General features: G+C 37.6%; 1 protein-coding gene across 5 annotated transcripts; it reads right to left on the bottom strand.

Moving 5' to 3' along the window:
• Positions 1-3,243: 3,243 nt before the first annotated feature.
• rxrba (retinoid x receptor, beta a) lies at positions 3,244-21,465 on the bottom strand. Of its 5 annotated transcripts, none has more exons than XM_067412144.1 (14): positions 21,327-21,465; positions 20,592-20,728; positions 19,680-19,909; positions 18,287-18,313; positions 17,678-17,831; positions 16,602-16,781; positions 15,873-15,896; positions 14,836-14,996; positions 11,433-11,562; positions 11,131-11,263; positions 8,093-8,134; positions 7,551-7,642; positions 6,182-6,287; positions 3,244-6,017 (listed from the first exon to the last, which is right to left on the bottom strand). In XM_067412144.1, exons 2-14 carry the CDS (start codon positions 20,605-20,607, stop codon positions 5,870-5,872), a joined length of 1,443 nt encoding a protein of 480 aa, XP_067268245.1. In that variant the 5' UTR covers positions 20,608-20,728; positions 21,327-21,465; the 3' UTR covers positions 3,244-5,869. The 5 variants fall into 5 exon arrangements, with proteins under 5 accessions (XP_067268245.1, XP_067268246.1, XP_067268248.1 ...); XM_067412145.1 differs by having other exon boundaries at positions 21,294-21,429; XM_067412147.1 differs by lacking the exon at positions 8,093-8,134.
• Positions 21,466-22,498: the final 1,033 nt, after the last annotated feature.

Here is a 22,498-nt window from a genome sequence, read left to right as displayed (position 1 = left end):
CTAATGTCAAGCTGTGCTCAAGGAACCTATACAATAAAATATTATAATAACAAGAACAAAAAAAGCCTATTTAAATTAGACCCTTTTTGCTTGAATAGATAATGTGATCTCAGCAATAACACATCTTTCCCCACAACAATCAACTGACTGGATGAAAGGTAGAATTAAGAGTAAAAATGCTTGTTATGCCTTATTGTAGTCGTGAGATGTGCTAGAAATAGCTATTGTTGCAAACAAAATTAGAAAATGGTTAAGGATTAGGTTTTGGCATCAGTTTTAGAACTGCAGAGTGTTTACTGCGCAAATACTAACTGTGAAAATATGCTGCCCTCATCATTCCAGTACAGAGGAGTCATTGTAAGAGCTCCACCTGACGGCGGACGGAGGAACTGCAGGCGCATCTCACACAGGAAAGAAGCTTTTGATAAGAGTGCAGGTTCAGGTTCAAAAAGACGCATATTGAGTATTAAATATATTTTATTTTCATCATACATTACATATTATTTGGCTATGAATAAATGTAAGATAGGTTGAGAAACCGATTATTTGTCTATTTTATAGCTTAATATGAGATCCAGATTTCTCTGACAAAAAAAAGCTAAACCTGGACATTCAGACTAGCTACATCTTTTTATCAATTCTGTTTTTTTTGCGTGCGTGGCCTAGAATTTAGAAAAGAAGGAAGAAGGAAGTGAGGGAGGAGTCAAAGTTGAGGCAGAGTGTCATTGGTACATTACAGGAGTGACGTTGCAGACGCCCTCCCTCTAGCGGCCACAGCGCGACACTGCAGCGCCAGCAGCGGCTCAGAGCCCGGGGGTCCTGCTGGACTGAAGACCAAACCAACTCACCTACACGCCTGAGGGACCCCCAAAACACACAAGACTCCACTGCCTCAGAATTCAAGAGTTTCTTTTAGTAAAGACAGGTGAAGGACCAATTTAAAAATCTAAAATATGATGTAAAAGAGGGGAAAACAGAATTTGAGCTTAATTCACTTGCCATTAGCTTAAAATCTTAATGTTGAAAAAAGAAGTTAAAGTGTATATATATGTAGATATGTGTATATTATATATTAATATGTATATTTTAGATATTGTAACTACAATTAAAATGTTTTTTTATTTTTTATTTAATGTAGTATATCAACGAGGTCACAAAACCATACACAAACAGTAATTAGAATGGTGTTTAATAGCTTTTTTGATAATTATAGTCAACTATTTCAAATTTCTACGATACTGCTTGAAATTTAATGTCAAGTGTTTAAAGTAAGAATAGATAAATATTGATTACCTATTGTATTTTACTTAAAACAAACTAAAGCAAATCAATTCTACAGGTCTGGCACGTGAAAGATACTTCAAAGTGTTTGTGAAAAGGCAGACAGATTGCTTAAAGAAGATAAAAAGTTCACACAACTGTGCTGTATTAAAACCTTTACTTACACATGGTACATCCAACAAAAACAGATTCTGAATTAATGACAATAAAGCAAAAAGAAAGAGACATTTCTTTCTCCACACTCAGTACAGTCAATCATTTCCACAACTGCTGGAGACAGATTAAAAACTAGACAAGAAAAATGAAGAGGGAAGGGTGTGGAGGGGGGAAAAAAAGACCCCAAATAAACATTTTTGCACTAATACGTCAGGATACACAAAGATGTAAAGCATAAGAAAAGAGCAGTCAGAAAACATAGTGAGAAGCAATATTTTTGTTGTATTTTTCTTTTGGTGGGAGTAAATTAAGAAAGCTCTTTCATATCATATCAAGTCAGAAATCTCTTAAAGACTCCCATTAAACAATCACCATATCATCGGCCCACCCACTTTTAAGTACAAAATCATCATCATATAGCCCTCCTTCAACTGTACATCCATCCATCATGATCCTATATGAGTGAATCTCACAAAAAAAACATGTTCAGGTCACATTTCACATCAAAATCAAGAGGAAAAACTCCCCACACATTATTCCAATTTCTGTAAATAGTGATTCATTACTGTAGGTCAATAATTTTAATACTTCACAATATGGTTGTCAGAAGTACCGACTTGGGTACTGAAATTTTAAAAATGTGGCGATACCAGCATTTCAACCTAGCATTTTGAGCAGATTCTTAAACACCTGATAGGCTATTGTATTCACGCACTCAACAGATATGTCTGTCATTGTCTACAATGATCAACGCTTCAAAAATAAGTATGTGTAAAAATATGTAAAATACGCAAGCATTGTAGCCAATCACAGACTTGTCTGTTGAGCACTTGAACGCAACGGCCAATCAGAGGTGCTCAAAATGCTAAGGGGGAAATGCTGGTAGTCGATACTTTTGATTTTGCGATGAAAAATGCGACCCGGTCACATTCTTGACAGGTTTTGTGCAATTCACCTGTATGAACCCACTTCACCCTCGCAAATGCTTCGACTTCACCCATATCTTATGCATATATCTCTTTACAGAAGCAAACATTCACCGATAAGCCAAAAAACGAAGATAAAAGTGAATCAGCTCTCAGACTGTAACGTGCACAACCACTTCATTCTCAGGCAAAGGTTAATTCAAGTTTGCACTGTGCATATTTCAGAGCGCCACTCGGCTTCAAATACACAAACAGGAGGGCTTTCCCACGCGTGACAAAAAAATTGCAGCAACAAGGCCTTAGAAAAAACGCACTACCAGAACACTCTGGATCTCTGACTCAGCTCAGTATAAATATTTGCAATAGGGGCTCCATTTAGTGATCATCACAGTACACAGTCAACCAGTAGGGGTTAGTTAGGAACAGCCAAAAAAAAAACAGTCCCCTCACACCTGTTTGGCAGTGCTGAATCAGTTCAGGTGCATAATGGATAATTCAGGGGTTACGGTCCATTGTAACGAGACATTGTACATTGTACAAAATCCTGTGCAAGCCTTATATTATTCATTTTTATGAATGCCTTGCAACCCTAAACTAATTTTGAGAGCTTGAGATTATGAAAAAAGTAACAATTTCTGGGAAGAGGAGAAAAAAAAAAAAAGTGGACCCCAAAAGACAGGGAGAGTCGGCCACACACAAGCTCACAGCGCACGTCTGGATTAATATGTAGTTAAGCGAAAGTCGATTATGGCAAACTGCAATCAAGTAATAGGAGACTGGGCCATTGCACTCCATTTCAAGGAAATACGGTGAAGATTTTCACCACATGACGATTCTTGTATGCATCTTTCACATAGGATTTTTACTGCAATGTTGCACACACACACACACACACACACACACACACACACACACACACACACCTACGCCCTATAGGCTGACAACTCAAAGCTCGAGTCGCCCACATGAAAACACAAGCACACAGTGCACAATCAAATGAGCCTTCCCACTGTTTAGATATAGAGCAGACCATCAACATCAACTGAAGTAGCTTTAATTCCTGGATAAACCAAACACGCAAAAAAATACCGAACCTCTTCTTTGAGGAACCTAAACTACCGGGAAGCCAAATTTATACGACCAGAGGTCAGTCGTTGATCACATTAAAACGGCTTCATAACAGGATACTTCCTAGCACTGGCCCTAACAAAACAAACACAGAGGGAGGTTAAGCTAGGAGGCAACGCTAGTCAAAAAAACCCAAAGCTATAAATGGAAGTCTGGATTCAGTCACATGTCAATGGCTAACATATTATGGATTACAGTACAATCCATCTGAAAACAATCTTTTCTGATGTTCATTCTGTCTTTCTGGCATGACTATACTCTCAACTGGAAAATTAAGCACCTTATGAATATATAAAACAGATACTAATAGGAATCTGCACGTAGCTAGATACTACAATTGAAATCGTTATGCAGAAGATGGTGTATTAAACAAGAAATTGGCATATCAAATTCAAGCTTATTGGAGAAATTGCATATTTTAACCACTGCTGTGTTTCTATTTTGGTCTCAACATTTATGTCTAACCGTTGTCATTATTAGCACCAAAACTGATGGGACCACTTGCAATCTCTAGATATTTTTCAAACACTGTCAGTATTTGATCTCAAGTCTCTGCCTAAAATTACCAGGTAACAGGTATCACCACCATCAATACTGGTGCATTTTCTGGATCTTGTTTAATGGCCTGAATTCTTTCCCTGATGGTCTTTCGATTTCAGTCTTGCAAGACTATACAAACGCTCTCACATAAATGCATAGAGATTGTAGTGGATGCTGGTTTTGACACTTCGACCTTTCAGATTGAACGCAAAATTCTTACACGACCCTAGTCCCTCAATCCCTGCTGAATAATTCAGAGAGTCGCTATGAGGGAGGCAACCTGTACTGATGGAATGTAGAAGGTGATTCTACAACACATTAAAGCTGGAATACACACTACACTACCTTTAAAACAGATTTAGGCATCATTAACTTGCCGACGGTTTCAGAGTAAAACAAGGCATCAACTCATGCAGAAACATGCGTCTTGTTGCTAGGAGATGCATGTCAAATGAAAACAAGATGTGTTCTAAAATCGGCTTAAAATATTAATTGTTTGATATTCTCTGACTAGATGGAATCACAGTCTGTGCCCATCATACACTGCACGGTTTTCTAAAATCGTTCAACTCTGACTGTCCAAAAACGGCAAAATCGCTCTCACTTTCGCCAACTAACGTGGACTCTTCTAAACTGTAAACCAGGCAAAAATCCATACAAAAGTCGTGTAGAGTATTCCAGCCTTTACATGAACCAGAATCACCTATGCCAAAGTTAATACCATTCCAAAGGAGCCTGATGACAAGCGGATTTAATAAACATAAAAGAAAAAGGCCTTCTACACCGATCACGTGGAAAGGACGAGAGTGGTTGGACATACTACACAGCACACACACACTTTATAAATATTTGTCTTTTTGGGGGGCATGGCGGGGATTTGGTTCCCATTTGAGGAATTGATGAAGAAATGGATCAAAAGAACATGGGGGAATTATGAAATGACAAAGGTTTAAGGTCCTCTAGAAGGTACCAAAACCTATACCAATCTATTTGCTCATTTAAAAACAACACAAACCAAGAAAAACAAGGTCGACCCTCCTATTGCCGCCAAAAGAAAAAGCAGGATTTTCCTGCGAGAATTAATCTGTGCCTTTAGGCCCTCTTTTGAACATGATCAAAAATTCATGTCCAACAAAACCTGCATACATTTATTCACAAATGTAAAACTCTGGCCTGCAATTCATAAGGGCCAGATGCAGCAGGCCGAGAATTTCCAATGCCGTTTATAATCAGACTCATTTCATGAGTACAGTACAAAGTAGGATTTCAAAGTAAAAATCCCAAAGATAGCAGTTAGCAGTATTCCACAGTCAAAAACGAAGAGGCAGGTCTGCCGCGACTTGATTCGTACCAGCCAACGGGCTCGCCGGATTCTCGCCCCGGTCACACATGCACTGTAAATTCAGCCGACGGGCTGTCTAACTGCAATGACGAATGAAAAAGAAGTACAATTCGTGCATTCAGAGTAACATACAAACCAAAACGACACACGGAGATCTCTAGAATCAATATGAGAGTTCTTAAACTGGAAGCCGAAGTCTTTAAATTGAAGCTTATGATTTAGAACCTCCAAGGAATTTGAAAAATAAGATCTCTCTGGACAGCTCATACTGTGTAAAACGTTACATGGAAAACAAGTTTTTTTTTTTTTTTTTCAGACAGCTTAGAGTCTTTTTTCAGGGCTGTACTGGTTTGAAGGTGCGGCATGGAGAACATGTAGGAGAGAATTGTGGGGGAAGGTGTTAATGGGAAGTGAGACACAGTAAAGCCCCAGAGTCCAGGGGGGACTGCGATACCCTGGTGCAAACCGGATTGAACTGGATCGATACTGGTCCAGGTTAGGTGAGCTGATGAGGCGCTTCAAGCATTTCCATTAAGAAGGTGTCGATTGGGGTGTCTCCAATCAGCTTGAAGAAGAACAGGTGCTCCAGGCATTTTAAGCCAATGGAGCGAAGCGCTGGCAGCCGGAGAAGGAGCTTGGCAAACCTGAAAGCCATGAGAGATGTTGAGAAACTGAACTGCAATATTAGCAACATAGCAAAATGATTGCCCACTTTTTTTTTTTTTTTCTTCACTATGTAGATTGTTAATGGGATGTTACTCTACTGTTGTGATCTATCGAGGGATAGAAGTGAAAGAAAGTGCTGTACCTGCCCTGCTGGTCAGGATATCTCTGTTTACAATAAGCCTCCAGCGATGCATAGACCTTCTCTCTCAGTAACTCCACTTCACTTGGGCTGGACAATCCCTTTGCATCTGCACAAAAAACAAAAAGCTGTCATTAGTTAGGTCATGAACAGTAGGAGTAAATATCACCAGGAATTCACTAAATAAAAAAAAGTGTGCAGTTACTGTGATATATTTAAATATTTTACACTTGTTTTGCACAATTGCGCTCTTTTAGCTCATTCTAAATTTAGATTTTGGTTGAATGGAAATTGAGTGTATGAACTAGAGATGCACTGATAACACTTGGTATCAGTGCATCAAACATTCCTGGGATGTTTGTGGTTAAATTGTTCATATATTTCAATAGCAAAGTAAAACAATTCACTTATTTTCTAATGTAATGGTGAGGAGAGAGAAGGAGAGAGAGGACTTCTGTTGCATGTGCTTGATTACATTTTGCTCACCCACCACACACGCTTGCGTCACTTCAATTAAAACACAAACAAGGAAAAATATTAAATGTTATGTGAATTCTGTATAACGAGTGGCTCCCTATATTACACAAAAAAGTCTGTTTTGTAGTTGCTCTAAATGTGTGCATTGCCATTAAACTGAAGATGAAATATGATGGAATGATAAAATGAACAGTGCAAGTAACAGAAGCGCATACACTATATTCTAACAGGCATAATAAAACATGAAATTGACTAAAAGAAACATCTATTTACTAAAATTAAGCCAAGTGATAGGGCTGCACGGTTAATCGAAAATAAATCACACACGATTTGGCAATCGGCTGTGATTTTTTTTTTTTATGTGCAGCTTGTCAGTGAAGTACAGCTAAATGCTGCTCCATCTGAAAGCCAGAGGGCCCTCTCGCGCAAAAACTCCAAATATGCTCCGCAGATGAAATATAAGGCATGTAGTTCCAGGAAATGCCTATGGACATCACACTATGCTGAAGCTGAATGAATAGAAGATTGAAAGGCTTTGATTGATTAAACATGACTAATAAACACATGACTACGACAATGACTACTATGCTATTCGACATAGCCTTTATCACTGTATAGAATAGTATGAAATAATATTCTTTTATGGGTTGTTCTGTGTAAGAAGCCACATCATCTCTCAGAAGGATGTCATTAAAATTCATATTCTTTTGGTTTCTCTCTCTAATATTTTTATTTTTTTTTTAAATTACAAATGCAATGAAAATGTATCATTGGCAAGTACCAAAAATCAAAGTATTGATATTGTATTTGATAAGGAAGAATGTTAATATCAGAATATCCTTAGAATGAACTAATATAAATTTATGTATAAATGTATATGGCTTTGTGGACTGACCTGGGTTGAAGAGGATGATGGCTCTCAGGCAGCCCAACTCTGTTTTATCCATCTGCATGTCTCTCATCTTGCTCACCAGCTCCGTCAGCACCCTGACGCCATGAAAATGGGGCAGGATGGAGCACAGGATGAAATGCAGGAAGGGAACGTGGAGGAAAAAAAAAAAGAAGACTCAGGTTAATGTCTGAAATACAACAAATCAGGCAACAGAAAAAAGCTTGGCAGAGCCATTTTCATAGCAACTTCAAAATATACAAAACAACATGGGATATAAATATTACAGTCTTCAGATTTCATCTTAATAGGACAAGAAGAACAATCAGATAGTAACTTTTTAAAAACAGAGCATGCCACGTATAACATCATTCACTCTTGCTTACATTGTTAGTCCAAGCAATGCATTCAGTCACACAGACACAAGGTCAGTTTGGTTTTTACCTGCCCCAAACAGCCCCCAGACATAATTTATCCTAAATAAACTCAAGCTACAGGCTTTTCTGACTGCTGCTGTTTGTTTATGGCGTGTGGCGGAGTGTCATTACCTGTCGAATATGGCCCCAACCTCTGCATTGTGCGCACTCTCCCTGTGTGTTCAATCACAATGTGTTATTAAAATGTCATTACACATATCACTGTTAAATAAATGTCTCCCCACTCCAGAAAGGCCCAGGCAGAGACGTTAAGACTCCACGTATGTTGGCGGTAGGCCCAGTTCAAAGAGTAACAAGCTACAGGCTCTTGTTGAAAGGAAGGCAGATCATGGGTTGGCGGCAATGAAGCTTGAAATGACAATTCCCAGCGCAGAACAAATACAACATAACATGATGGGAAAAATCTTTGACAGGATAAGACCAGGGCTCAACAATAAGGATGGACACTTCAACAATTTAATCATGCACATGTAATTTCAAGTCATGCAAACTCTGGTGTTTTGAGCATTGATGTTTTGCAAATCTCACCAAGGTTCTCTTAAAGTCTGGTGAGCATTAGTTAAAATAAATGTAATGCATGTGTTATTCACAGATAATTGCTAGCTACTGAAAATTACATTTATTCTTTTAATACAAAATATAACAAAACTATGATAGAAATTTTTTTTTGCTAATGCAGCCTGTAAATATCTGAACAAAAGTAAAAATTTAAATAAAATCACTGTTGAGCCCTGAAGGAAAAAAAATATAATATCATTATTGTTGTTGTGGAATATAACAGTTCATTCATTTGTGGTATAATTATGCACTATATCATTCAGCATGCCTTAATTGCTTAAAATGCACATAAAATGATTCTGAAGACACATTAGATTTTGCACAGAGGGTTAAAAAGCATTTAAAGCATGAGCCAATAAAGCAAAGCAAGAAGCATGTGGCACATATCACATGGCACCAACAAGACGACAATGAAGCGCTGCAAAAATCAGGTGAGATGGACAGAAGCACAAGGACAGGGAGGCTCATTTCTGAAGCAGAGGCATTATGACAAGATGAATGGCAATAGAAGAATTTCAAATGAGCATCACAACAAACTTTAGCATAGCACATCTAGAATGAGCTAATTTAGAACAACAGCCTGTAGCTCATTATTCCTGGATTTGCATAAGACAAAGACAAAATATGGAGTCTTCAGAAGTCTTGGGGAGAATTGTGCTAAATTTGTTCCTTGAAATAAACAACTGCTGTAATAAACAGCAGATTATATAACAGAGCACACTTTATATGTGTCTGTACTGATTAAATGGGAGTGTGTTGAGACTATAAGCAGAGGAGAGCGTTGGTGCACACATAGGTGTTTGCATGTATGTGCATGTCCTGTCTGTTGTGTGGTGTCATTCTAAAAAAAGCACACTATATACAGCAGCGTCAAGGCGGCAGGCTGTCGGGAGGTAAAAGGTATTTTTCTTTGTCATGACGCAGGAAAATCCAACCACCTTTGCAGCCTTAAATGTGTCATAAAAAGCAAGAATCAAAGCTGTTAAATTTTATGAGCGCAGGTTTACCACAAATTATGATACAATAACAATTTCTTGTCTATCCTTTTCACACACAAGCAAAGCAGGTCACATGCACATCTTTACATAATTGAAAAAGAGAAAGAACAAGAAATAATTCAAGAAAAGCATTGAATTGAATAATATTAACAAGTGTAACAAAGATAATTCTGTCATTAAGTCTCATTGACTTTACAGGGTTACTTAACCCAAAAATGAGATTTCTGTCATTAATTACTCACCCTCATGTTGTTCCAAACCCTTAAGACCTACGTTCATCTTCAGAACATGTGACCAGAATACTTTTTGTGCACAAAAAACAAAAAATATAACTTTATTCAACAATTTCTTCTCTTCCCTCTGTCAGTCTCCTATGCTATTTACATTGTAGACACAGTGCTGCACTTCCGTGTTCTACGTCAGAACCATGTAAGTGCAGCACTGTCGACAACATAAACAGCGTAGGAGACTGACAGGGAAGAGAAGAAATTGTTGAAACAAACTCATTTTTTGTTTTGTTTGTGGGCACAAAATGTATTCTCGTCGATTCATAAAATTAAGGATGAACCACTGTAGTCACATGGACTATTTTAACGATATCTTTGCTACTTTTCTGGACTTTGAATGTGGCTCTCTCTTGGGGATCAAAAACCTCTCGGATTTCATCAAAAATATCTTAATTTGTGTTCCAAACATGAACGAAGGTCTTATGGGTTTGGAACGACCTGAAGGTGAGATATTAATGACAGAAATTTCATTTTTGTGCGAACTATCCCTTTAAGTGCAATGTGAATATGAACTATCATCAATAGTTATTTTTCCATCTAAAGTTGTGGATGTATAATTTAGGCACAAAATATCGCAAAAAACATTGCACATTCCATCCTATGTGTTCAAGAGAGCAAAATTTCCTTGGAAATTGGCGCAATATATATTTATAATAAAAATGGAACTTGATGCAATCAGGGAAGCCACTGTGGCTCTTTTTTTCATCATAAACAAGTTGCATCGTGCAGACGAAATGCAATAAATGTTGCCATGTGATCTTGCGTTCAGATGCCTGGTGTTTGGGAACACAATCATGTGAGACGCTTCTGGGAGCGAGTTAAACCAAATCATTATGATGACAGACGTTTGATCTAACCAACATTTGAGATGCTGTGCAATGAAATTGGTCCGCGGATTAGTCCAGTTAACAAATCACATCTACTGTTAACAAATCACATCTTACAGTTTAATGGATTTGTTCGGTAAATGCGTTTCTATCATATTATTGTCTTATTCTTGGATTAAAAAAAAAAATGTATGTACCTTAACTGAGCGCACAAGTTATGCGCATTCTTAGGGTGATGATACATGGATGAACTTTTTGAGCAATGTTTTTGAGCGATGTTGCTTGGGCACTTTCCCATTGAAAATGGGCAACAAATTTCTATTTGGATAATTTAGATAAAAATTTGTTGTCCATTCTCAATGGGAAAGTGCCCAAGCAACATTGCTCGACAACACTGCTCAAAAAGTTACCCCGTGTCTCATCACCTTTAGAATTTATGTGCATCTTGGCAGTCTGCAGTCATGGGACATGACTATTACCTGTCAAAGATGGCTCCCACCCCAGCACTGTGAGCACTGTTCCTGTGCACGTGGAGGCCGGTGGCCAGCAGGATGCCATCCTTCACCGTGATGGATCGATGAGAGAATGATGCGATCAATAGCTCATTCCAGCCTGAGAGACAAATGAAAGCAGCAAAAGATGAGTGGGGTTCAATATTGAGTAAAGTAACAGTATTGCTAAGGGAAGCATCACTAAAAATACAGATTTAAATTTTTAAATGGTTTTCAGAAACATGAAAATCGTTATTCAGAGTCAAAAAGACAGAGGCAATCAGGTTTACCAGCACGCAGCAGGATGACCTGGTCATCCAGAGACAGCTCACTGAAGTGAGGGATCCTTTTTGCCCACTCCACCAAAGTGAACAGTTGTTTATCAGCTGCCTGGCAGATATTTGTGACTGGGTCGTTCGGCTGAGGAGAAGAAAAAAATTAAGTATTATGGGGATGGAGATGCCCGTTTACAAAGTCTTGATTTCGTTTTTTGGGTTTATTAGAATAGGTTTTCATGCTTGAATGTTCAAAAACCACATTTGTTTTCCTGTATTTACCTTGTTACAGCACCTCTCTTTCCAGTCTGTCTGTAATGCTCTGGGCTGCATTTCGCAAAAGCTTTGTAAGCCTAAGTAAGCCAACTTTGCTCACAATGCTTTTGAGAAAAGCAGCCATTTAATTCCTGTCTCTATAGCTGCTTTGTCCCAGGAACTTTTCCACCCCAGACCTGATAGCATTTCCATCGCAGTCTAAAATACTCTGAAGATAAGTCCGTTGACATAGGACTCCGTGCGACTTTCCAGTTCTAGCTGTATTTTATCCTATGCATATAAGCTTAATAAAGCCTGAACCTCATCATCAATCCATCAGTTGTACTTTTTAAATTCCACTGTTGATTTGAAGAGCAAACAACTCTTACTGTATGCACTGCAACAGACTTTTAATGCTGGCTGAAATAAAATGCTGCGTAGAGTCAACCAATCAGCATAGTCCCACCCCCGAAAGTTCTGGCACTTTTAAAAAGTATTGCCCCTTGAGCAGGTACGATCTGAGAGGAAATGTTTTACTTGGAACTTTATTTAGACCCTGATTCCTATGATTGAAACACACTGGGTACCACCACAAAGCCCCTAGTTCCTAGGTAAAGTTCCTGTGGTGGAAACCCCCCCCCCCCCCCCCCCCCCCCAAAGCCACCCCCAAAGCCACCCCCCAGTTGTTTGCCTATGCCTTGGGTAGGAAGTTTTTAAATGAGAAATATTGTGACATTGTACATTCCCAGAAAAAAACTCATGACTTGAATTGTGGCATTTTAGGGAGTTCAGAAACAATGCTTACTGATCTAGAGAATAACTCCCTTTGGAGTGACTTTGTATCTTGTAACTTTGCAGACCTTTTTCAGCAACATTACACACTAAAGAAAGTTGAAAATGTAAAAAAGCTTAATAGGTCCTCTGGAGATTGTGGTAAATATGCATTCAGTTTGTTATAAGACATTACATTTCATGCATATTGCAAGTAAAAATATCAAAAGCTTTATCAAAACTGAAAGCTCTAAGGGCCAATTCACACCGCACCGACAAACACCAACTAACTCGTCTGTTGGAGTTTGTTGGATAGGCGTGATACAGTGATGTGCGGGTTGGCTTTTTTTCCAACCCGCAGGTTCTGCTTTTATGAAATTATTTGGACCGCCCCAGCCTGCCCCGCACCACTGTATCTATTTTAACAACACGCCCCGGCCTGCACCCACGACCGTTAAATAGACATACTAGGCATTGTAATGTAAATGAAAACAGCCTTTATTTCAACCTTGGAAAGTGCTTGGAAACATTGCCCTGTAAAATGGCAACAACATACGATTATGAATATGAACCATAAATCAGGTCATATTAATAACAAGATAATGATAAAGATTTTCAACATCTACAAAGCAGCGTTTGTATACTATGTACAGCGAAGCAGATGAGCCCAGAATATGAACAATTCGTTTATTTACATGTTTTGTTTTCCTACCATAGAAAGCCTCTATAAAGAAAAAGTTTACATCTCTTAACGTAGCCTACTAAGTCAGAGATCAAAGATCAAATTCTGCACAAAACAATTATTCTATATAGTATGCTTTATTAGTAGTGTTTACTAAGTTTGGTCTTTTAATGTCACGGTCTTACTTAAATTAAGCCATGTTAAGCGTTTTCTTTATGTGAGGAAAATGCTTAACGTGTAATTAAACGTATTGCGTTCATATTCTGCGTTCATACTCTTTTCTGTATGGCTATACTTTATTTGTATGGTATTTACTAAACTTGGTTTGTTAAAAACACTGCCTTAGTAAATTAAGCCATGTTAAGTTCACATTAGGCGTTTTATATATCCCTTTCAGATTTGTATAGGCCAACCGTTTACAGCCTACGCTACATAACCACTGAACTTGTTTTATTTAACACACGGAAATGTTAATTTAGCGTTTTTACCTTCACTGTGCAAAAAAAGAATGGCATCCACTGTACTGGGGTTTAATCTATTTTGCCTGGACTCAAGCACCCAGCCAGCAGAGCTGAATGCGCTTGTGGCCGGGATACAGAGAATCATTTTTGACACCTTGGCAAGCACAGGAAAGGCGATTGACTGTGACTGCCAGAATGTCCTCTCCGTCCCAGATAAACTGACCCTCAATGTAGCATTTTATTTTGTTTTATTTCTCCCGTTTTGTTGTCGTGGCTGGCGGCGGGAGCTGCTTTTGTGACGTGCCACGTGACGTCAAAGGTTTGGGGACATCACGCAGGTTATGTTGCTACAGCCTTCGTATTGTAACCTTATGAAAGAACCTAATAAAATATGAAAATAGATATTCCCAAATATTTAATATAGGCTATAGTGAATTGCACGCAACACGCAAATAAAGTGACAATTCTTATCCCGCCAAGCTGCGCATTACTAGTGTGATAACCCTTGTTTTGTGTCTGTCGCCATTGGTTGGAGTCTGCTTTCACCCAACTGAACGTTTAATTGGCGTTTGTCGGGTCATGGAATGTCCGCGCGGTGTGAACAGTTTTCTAACAAACGGCAACAAACTCTGACATAATCTGACCTGGCCACGAACCGTTGCCATGACAATGAGGCAAGTCCCCTGCAAAGACAGCCGTTTCGTGCCAGTCAGCAAGAGCACTGCTCCAATTCAACAAAAGACGGGTATAACCACCATGAGAGCAACGCAGGTTTACCTTCAGTTTCGATTTAAATTAATTCGTTTTGGCTTGTTTAGCTACATGGTTGTATAGGCCTATGGGTCATATAGATATACATGATACCAAATATATATGATAATATGTTATTAATATAATAAACTTGCCTGTCAATATTGTTAACATGGTTACACATATGTAGTTGTGGAATTTTCCCAGTCAGACTTGACATTTTTGGTGTTTGTTGAGGCAGTGTGAACAGGTTTTTTCTCATAGAATTCTAAATCCAATGGCCAACTTTTTCGTTGCCGTTTGTCGGTGCGGTTTGAATTGGCCTTAATATGAATGGCTGGCTCTTCCTCAATTTCCTGTGTTTAATCAGTCCACCAGCTTACTGTCATTGTGCTGTTACAATTAAAGCCCAATTACCTTAAAAAGTCTGGATCACGTAACAGATAATCCTGGTGCTTAAGATCATAAATCTTCTCTAACATACTTATCTGTTACTTACAGAGCTTCCACCTGAGCTGCCATCTGCATGCAGCTCAGTCTTCTGCTCCACGGCCATTTCTGCTTCCAGAATCTTCTCCACTGGCATCTCTTCATTCGCAGCGCTGGTGGACTCCACCTCTCCTTCTCGCTCCTTGTTCCTCTGACGCTCCTCCTGAACGGCTGCATCGCACACAGGGAAATGAGGAAAAGGAACGAGACGGGGAGACAGAGATGAAGGATAGAGCAGAGGACAGTGCGAGAGGGATTAACAAGATGGGAAAAGGAAAATGAAAAGAGAGAAGGCGTAGTGAATAGGGAAAGCGGTAAAGATGAAAACAGGTGTAGAGAGACACAGAGATATACAGATACATGTAGTTCCTGGTTAGTTTTCAACACATTCATTCACACACTGAAGTCCTCCAGCAACATTCCTTCTTCAATGACCCAGTAAAAGCTACAAAGGTCCCTTATTGCACAAATTCAAAACAACATTCTCACATGACTAATATTTTTTGCTGCATCATGTCATTTAAAGGGGTTATATCATGTGAAATCAAGTTTCATTTGACCTATTGATAACAGTTTGATGCACTATAAAAATATTGTAAATTCAGAGCTGAAAATTTGCCTGTTCATAAAGCATTTATTGAAAAGAATTTGCAATGCATGTATACTATTACTCATGAATATGAAATGAACTAACAACAGCAAAATATTGTGCTGTTTATGGCTGGGTGTAGCACCTACAACTCTGCAAATCTTTCTGAAACATCATTTCAGTCAAACTCCAAGCATCAATTTGGAAAAAATTGAAATATTTTCAAAGAAATCCTCTGAAAAGTGGATAAATAATAATAAAAATAATAATAATAATAATAACTATAACTGTTTAAGTGTAAAAAAAAAAAAAACCCTTGACTAAGTGGCTCTCAGGGAAAAAAAGATGACATGACCCCTTTAATGGCCGTGACTAATATCCTACTGAGCAATTCTTTCACCATTCCCACATTCACACACACATGACCAACCCTCCCTCCCTCCCTGCTTTCTCCTTACATCGTTGACGTTCATCTTGGACCACTACAGAAGGAGAGGGAGGAAGAGAGAGAACGAGAGGAAACAAAAGAGGGAGAGAGGGGGACAGGTGTTAGTGGTGATAACAGCCCTCCCTCCCCCTCTCCTCTCCTCTCTGGTTTGTGCCGTGATCTATATGACTTTATGAAATCTACATGTCTCATGTACATGTACATGTTTTACTTACTCTTATCATTATCATTGTCTATCTGTCTGGATCAATTCTATTTCGCTCTCCTTAGTAATAGACCAATATATTGGACAAACTAATTAATCGTAAAATAAATGAACAAATAAAAATCTATATATTAAAAAATGACATTTCTGCAACTTTTCTGTAAATCCCAATTGCTATTAAATTGTACATAATATTTCAGTGCTTTATTGTCTATCAACCACCCTGCTCTCTAGATATTACCATCAGTTTGTTTCCTGCACCACAGCAAAGAATGTTTTACCACAAGTTGTGGTAGATCAGTCTTTCTTTTGCACATAAATATAAACATTGTGACCAATATAGTCTAATATACAAACAAATGACTATTACATGTAGGGGCATTTATAAGGGGAGGAAACACTGGCATCAGACACTGAAAACCCCTTATCGGTTGATCACTACTCCTTACCTCTAGTGTAATCCCTTCACTGGAACTCATATTGGGTCTGTAGTATGTGTATGTGTTAGGTGGGACAGGAAGTTCTGGTTCTTACCCTCTCTCTTCATTCCCATGGCCAGGCACTTCTGGTAGCGGCAGTACTGGCAGCGGTTCCTCTGGCGTTTATCCACCAGACAGTCCTTATTGTCTCTGCATGTGTAGCTCAGGTCCTTCCTCACAGTGCGCTTGAAAAAGCCCTTGCAGCCCTCGCAGCTGTACACGCCATAGTGCTTGCCTGGAGAGAAAAGCCAGTTTAGGTTAGTTAATTAGGAGGTTAATCGACAGGTCAGTGAGCCCAAATTGGATAATTTCATAATGTTGTCACACAATGTTGTAGTTACATAAGTGTTACATAATGAAAAGCTGTTTTTATTCATTTGTCACTTTTTTTTTTGCTTTGCACTCATCAAGTTACACATCAAAACAGAAAGTCAAATGAGCTGAAAAACCTTTTATTTCTAACATATTTAATATTTTCTCACCATCCACTTTATTAGGTACACCTGTTTAACTGCTTGTTAATGCAACTTTTGTGACTTTTACTGATCTCACTTACAAACAACTGTAGGTTTTACAGAGAATGATCCGAAAAAGAGAAAATATCCAGTGAGTGGCAGTTCTGTGGGCAAAAATGCCTTAGAGGGGATAAGGCCAGAGAAGAATGGTCAGACTGGATCAAGTGGATAGAAAGGCAACAGTTACTCAAATAACCACTTGTTACAACCAACAAATCTGCAGCAAATGTGTGATGCTATGTCAATAATGGACCAAAATCTCTGAGAAATGTTTCCAGCACTTATGTGACGAAGAATTAAGGCAGTTCTGAAGGCAAAAATGGGTCCAGCAGGGTACTAGCAAGGTGTACCTAATAAAAAGGCCAGTGCGTGTATACACTACAGTTAGGGGTAAGATGTATTTTGTATAGCAATTAATACTTTTATTCAGAAAGGACATTAAATTTAAAACTGGCTTTTTCCCTAACAATATAAGTCTTTACTATTTCAAATAAATTATGTTCTTTTGATCTACTCACCAAAGATTCCTAAAAAAAAAAAGAATTACAGTTTCCACAAAACTTTTAAGCAGCACAACTGTGTTCAACATTAATAATAAGATAAGTTTCTTATGTACCAGAGGAGCGATCCCCACAGATGGCACACAAACGTTTCTGTGAGACCATGGGTCCTGGGCTGTGGCTGGACAGCGGCTTCAAACCGAAGGGCGGTTTCACATCATCAGAGCTGCTGACGGCGTGCAGGCCCGACATGGACACAGTGGAGTTGATCTGAGAATGGCGATGAGAAAGATGACGTGGCAGAAAAAAAGAAAAAAATATTTTAGTTAAATAAAATGAATACTTCCTATTTTTCTGTTAGTGATAAACAAAAAACAAATCATAAGGTAAAAGAAAAATACATGTTAATTTCTTATGGTCAGTAACACATGCCTTAATGCTTAACTAATCATAACCAGACATTTCTCCCCAAATCATTCAACCACCATTTCATCACAAATCAACTTGAGCAAGTGGAAGATGATCAATCATTAAGAATCTTATTTTGATTGCATTTTAATGTCATTTGAGCACAACCCCTCAAAAGACAGAATTTATCTAAGTAATCATCCAAAACAGAGCTACATTTCAACATTTATGAGCAACAGTAAAGGGAAGAAGACATATGCATGAGAGGAGCGACTAGAAAACGAGAAGAGCATGAGAGAGTCAGGAACTGTTCTCACCTCTGTGTTTCTGGGAAACATGTTCATCTGTGAAGTAGAAATGCAGTGATGAGGAGGGGCGCAAAAAAAGCTTGTGGAGCGAGGGAGGTGGTGCTAAATTACCAAATCCACTATGCTATTTTGTTTTGTTAAAACTAAAAATAAAACTACAAAACAAATAAATAAAATCAGGTATAGATTGACAGAAACCTACCTGAGAGACTTTGGAAATTAAGGTCAAAAAACAAATGTTCTGTTAAAGATTAACAATTTAGAGTGAAACACTCAAATAACCTCTGTAAATAAACTAGGATTTTGAAGAAAAAAAAATTGCTCAACCAAACCTTGAAAATTTGCAGGTCCAGTTACATATAGAAAGTCATTATACAATACTGTTCAAAAGTTTGGAGCTGGTAAGATGTTTTAATGCTCACCATGGCTGCATTTATTTGATCAAAAATACAGTAAAAAAAAATTACTAAAATTACAATTTAAAATACCAGTTTTCTATTTTAAGATATTTTAAAACGTAATTTATTCCTGTGATGTAAAGCTGAATTTTCAGCATCATTACTCCAGTCTTCAGTGTCACATGATCCTACAGACATTTGATTTGATGCTCAAGAAAAATGTATTCTTATCAATGTTGAAAACAGTTGTGCTGCATCATATTTTGGTGGGAACTGCAATATTATTTTTAAAGATTCTTTGATGAATAGAAAGTTTAAATAATTATTTGAATTATTTGAAAAAGAAATCTTTAACATTATAACATTATAAATGTCTTTACTGTCACTTTTGACCAATTTAATGCATACTTGCTGAATAAAAGAAAATCTTACAGATCACAGACTTTTGAACTGTAGTGTACATTAAGTGTAATGACATTAATTCAAATTTAAAAATCTACATTACTTTATTAAATCTTCATGTACTCAATACAAAAAAATCAAGCAGACTTAGGGGGCTTTTACACAACTTTGGTTTTGAACTAAAAACGTAAAACTTTTTATGCGTTTTGGCCGTTCGTTTACACGACCACGACATTTTGGGGGGCCTGAAAACACAAACTTTTAAAAATGTGTTTCAACGTGCAAGTTTTGTAAATGATACCTTTATTGTCTCAGTGGAAACTATGTGAAAACGGTGATGTGTTCAGTTTATTGGCGCGTAGTGTTTCTTTACAAAGTGACATCGCCAACTACTGGCCTGGAAGTATAGCGCAGCGTTTTTAGTCATTGGATCGTTTTGACAATGTCTGTAAACAAAACTTCTAAAAAATGCAATGGAAACACTTTTCCATTTTTAGTATATCAAGCTGGACTGTTCATCTTAATGCACACACACACAGGCCTGCAACTGAAATAATGAGAGTCTAGTGGACAGTTGGGACTGATAACATGAAAGTGCTCACCTGTGGGCTGCTGATGGGGCCGTAGCCGACCGAGGGAGTCCCAGGAAGGCAAGGAGAACCCAGAGAGGAGCTGATGACTGAGAAGGGTGAGCCCATGCTGCTGATGGGACTGTTCACAGCCGAAGTGATGGGTGGCAGAGAAGTCATGGCGGCGGCTGAAGGGGCCAACGGGGGCGAACGCTGACCTGATGGTGGTGAGGAAACGGATGAGCTGTCTGGACTACGAGAATCTGTGAGGAGAGAGGTATGTTTGTGGATCAGACCGGTGTAAAAATTACACAATTACATTCGGTGTGTCCAATAATTCTATAGGAATTTCAGCTTTTTTAAATTAATTAGCATATTGTCAAGTTTTGTCTCATGGAATGCAAATGTTAAATGTTAATTGTCTAAAAATAAATCATTTGTAGCCTATGCAATACATAAAAAAGTGAGAACACAAACTACTTATTTATCTTGGATACTTGAAAAATAATCTGGGTTACACTTTATTTTAAGGTGCCTTAGTGTAATTATGCATTTAACTAAAGCATAATATCAGTTAACAACAACAGAGTTAGGATATGAGTCAGGGCTTGATTTTGGATTAGTTGCATGTAATTACACATATTTATGACTATTATTACTAGTAAGTGCATGTAACATGTGAAACTAAAATAAAGTGTTGCCATAAACGGATATTGAAGCTAATATATTTAAACACTATTAACACTGGCAAACCAATGTATACAATTTGCAGTGGTAGTAACCTTTATGGCTCAAGCCACTTATTATATACAAAACACAGTGTCATTCATATCCTTCATGACAAACTTAGAGCTGTAAACTTAGATTGTAATTGCACTGCTTAAGTGTAAATTTCACTGCTCAAACGCGGAGTCACATGTAGATATAAAATCAAAACAATCTCACCTCTGCTGTCGCCCATGATGTGCAGCCTGGCTCTGCTGTTCACACCGACTCACTCGCTCTGATGTCGGATGGCAGTTCAACTCAAGACCGCGGACTGAGGCCCGGGCCCCTGGATCGTTTACCAACTGAAGTTATCCCTGCAGTTTACAAAACGCTGCGTGAATGACATTTAAGAACATTTAAAGCATAAACACGAAAAATATGAATCCTCACTATACCTCAAAGCGAGTTATATTGCATTTGTGTAAACATGACAGAAAACTTAAAATTTTAAGAACAGTCACGTGGCTTTTTGTAAGCATATGAAGTGTATAGAATAAATTCGATATATTCCACATTGTATTAGTTTGATAAAACAGGATTAATCACGTGCAAGCATGCAAAACGTTATTTCCAGTATCGGCTAGCTGATTAGCTCGCTGGATAGTTTTAATTTAACAGCAAAACAAGCCACATTACTCCTAAGAAATCTGCTCTAAATGTATTCGTAAATTCATTAATGCTGTTTTAGTGCACGACAGGTGTTTAATTTATAAGGGTTGTGTGTAATAACACGCGCATTTATAATTGCATTCGGCTAATCGACTCAACTAGCATGTTAGCTAGCACGCTAATAACTCTGCAGGCACAAATTACTGCCCACAAACAAACAGCGGAAAACCGAGCAGTGTGTTATTATAACAGAGTTATAACAACATATACCTGTCAATTATTGTAAACAACAGCAGCATTTACCCCAGTTACGTAAATATGGCGAAGATTTATATTTAAAATGGCTTAATTAGGGCCGCGACTCTCCGTTCCCATCTCTTCGGTGTGATCCTCACAGTTGCCCCGATCTTCCTTTCTGAGGAGGAAACTGAAGCTGTTTACGTCTGAGCACGGAAACTGACGCCATTTTGGCTCGTGTAAAGTATGGATTGAGCCAAAATGTCTAATTCCAAAAATAGTTTATTCCTTCCTTTAGAGTACATTATATAACTGTTTCTGGGTGATTCTTCAAATGTGTGTCGCATTAACATGTTTACATATTTGCAAAGCAATTAAATCAAATGTTTAATTATAAGGCATTTTTTTAAAAATTAAAAATGTATTTTTATTTTATCATTTAATATATTATATTTTTCATGAGAATGGCTTTCTTTATAAACAAACAGGCACATGTTGAAACAAAAATAAGGTGGCATTTTGTCATTAATATCAATATATAGCTATTTATATATGTAAATTTTATATATTGTAAAAAAACATTATGTAATTATGTAATAACTACTATGGGCAAAATAATTATTGTGTGCAAAATGACTTTAACACTGAAATTAATACTTTTATTCAGCAAGGATGCACTGAATTGATCAAAATGACATTCAGGCAAAAAAAAAAAAAAAATCAAATAAATGCTGTTCTTCAGAACTTTATATACTGAAACATATATATTACGTTAGGTATTAGGTAAATATTAGGTAGCAAAACTGTTTTCAACATAGATGAGCATATTCTGAAGGATCATGTGACTCTGAATATGGGCATAATGATGCTAAATATTCAGCATTGCCATCACAGGAATAAATTACTTTTTAAAATATAAAACATATTAAAATAGATAACGGTTTAAATTGTAATAATAATTCACAATATCATTGTTTTTACTGTATTTTTTACAAAATAAATGCACTCGATGAACATTCCTCTTTAAAAAAAAAAAAAAAAAAAAAAAGAATAAAACTTACCGACCCCACACAGTTTACATTATATTAATATAAATATACACCATTGGCGTATCTAAACTACTAAATCTTTTGTATGACAGAATTTTAATGTGTTCACACATCATATGTCTATATGAACACTCACTTCTGGTTTGTATCTTGCATTTATTCATCTAAACAACAATGTTTAGTCTTCTT

Source organism: Chanodichthys erythropterus, chromosome 15, assembly GCF_024489055.1.
Source record: "Chanodichthys erythropterus isolate Z2021 chromosome 15, ASM2448905v1, whole genome shotgun sequence".
Classification (NCBI taxonomy): domain Eukaryota; kingdom Metazoa; phylum Chordata; class Actinopteri; order Cypriniformes; family Xenocyprididae; genus Chanodichthys; species Chanodichthys erythropterus.
Note: the sequence above shows the minus strand (reverse complement) of the source record. Positions and strands in the feature narration are given on the sequence as shown.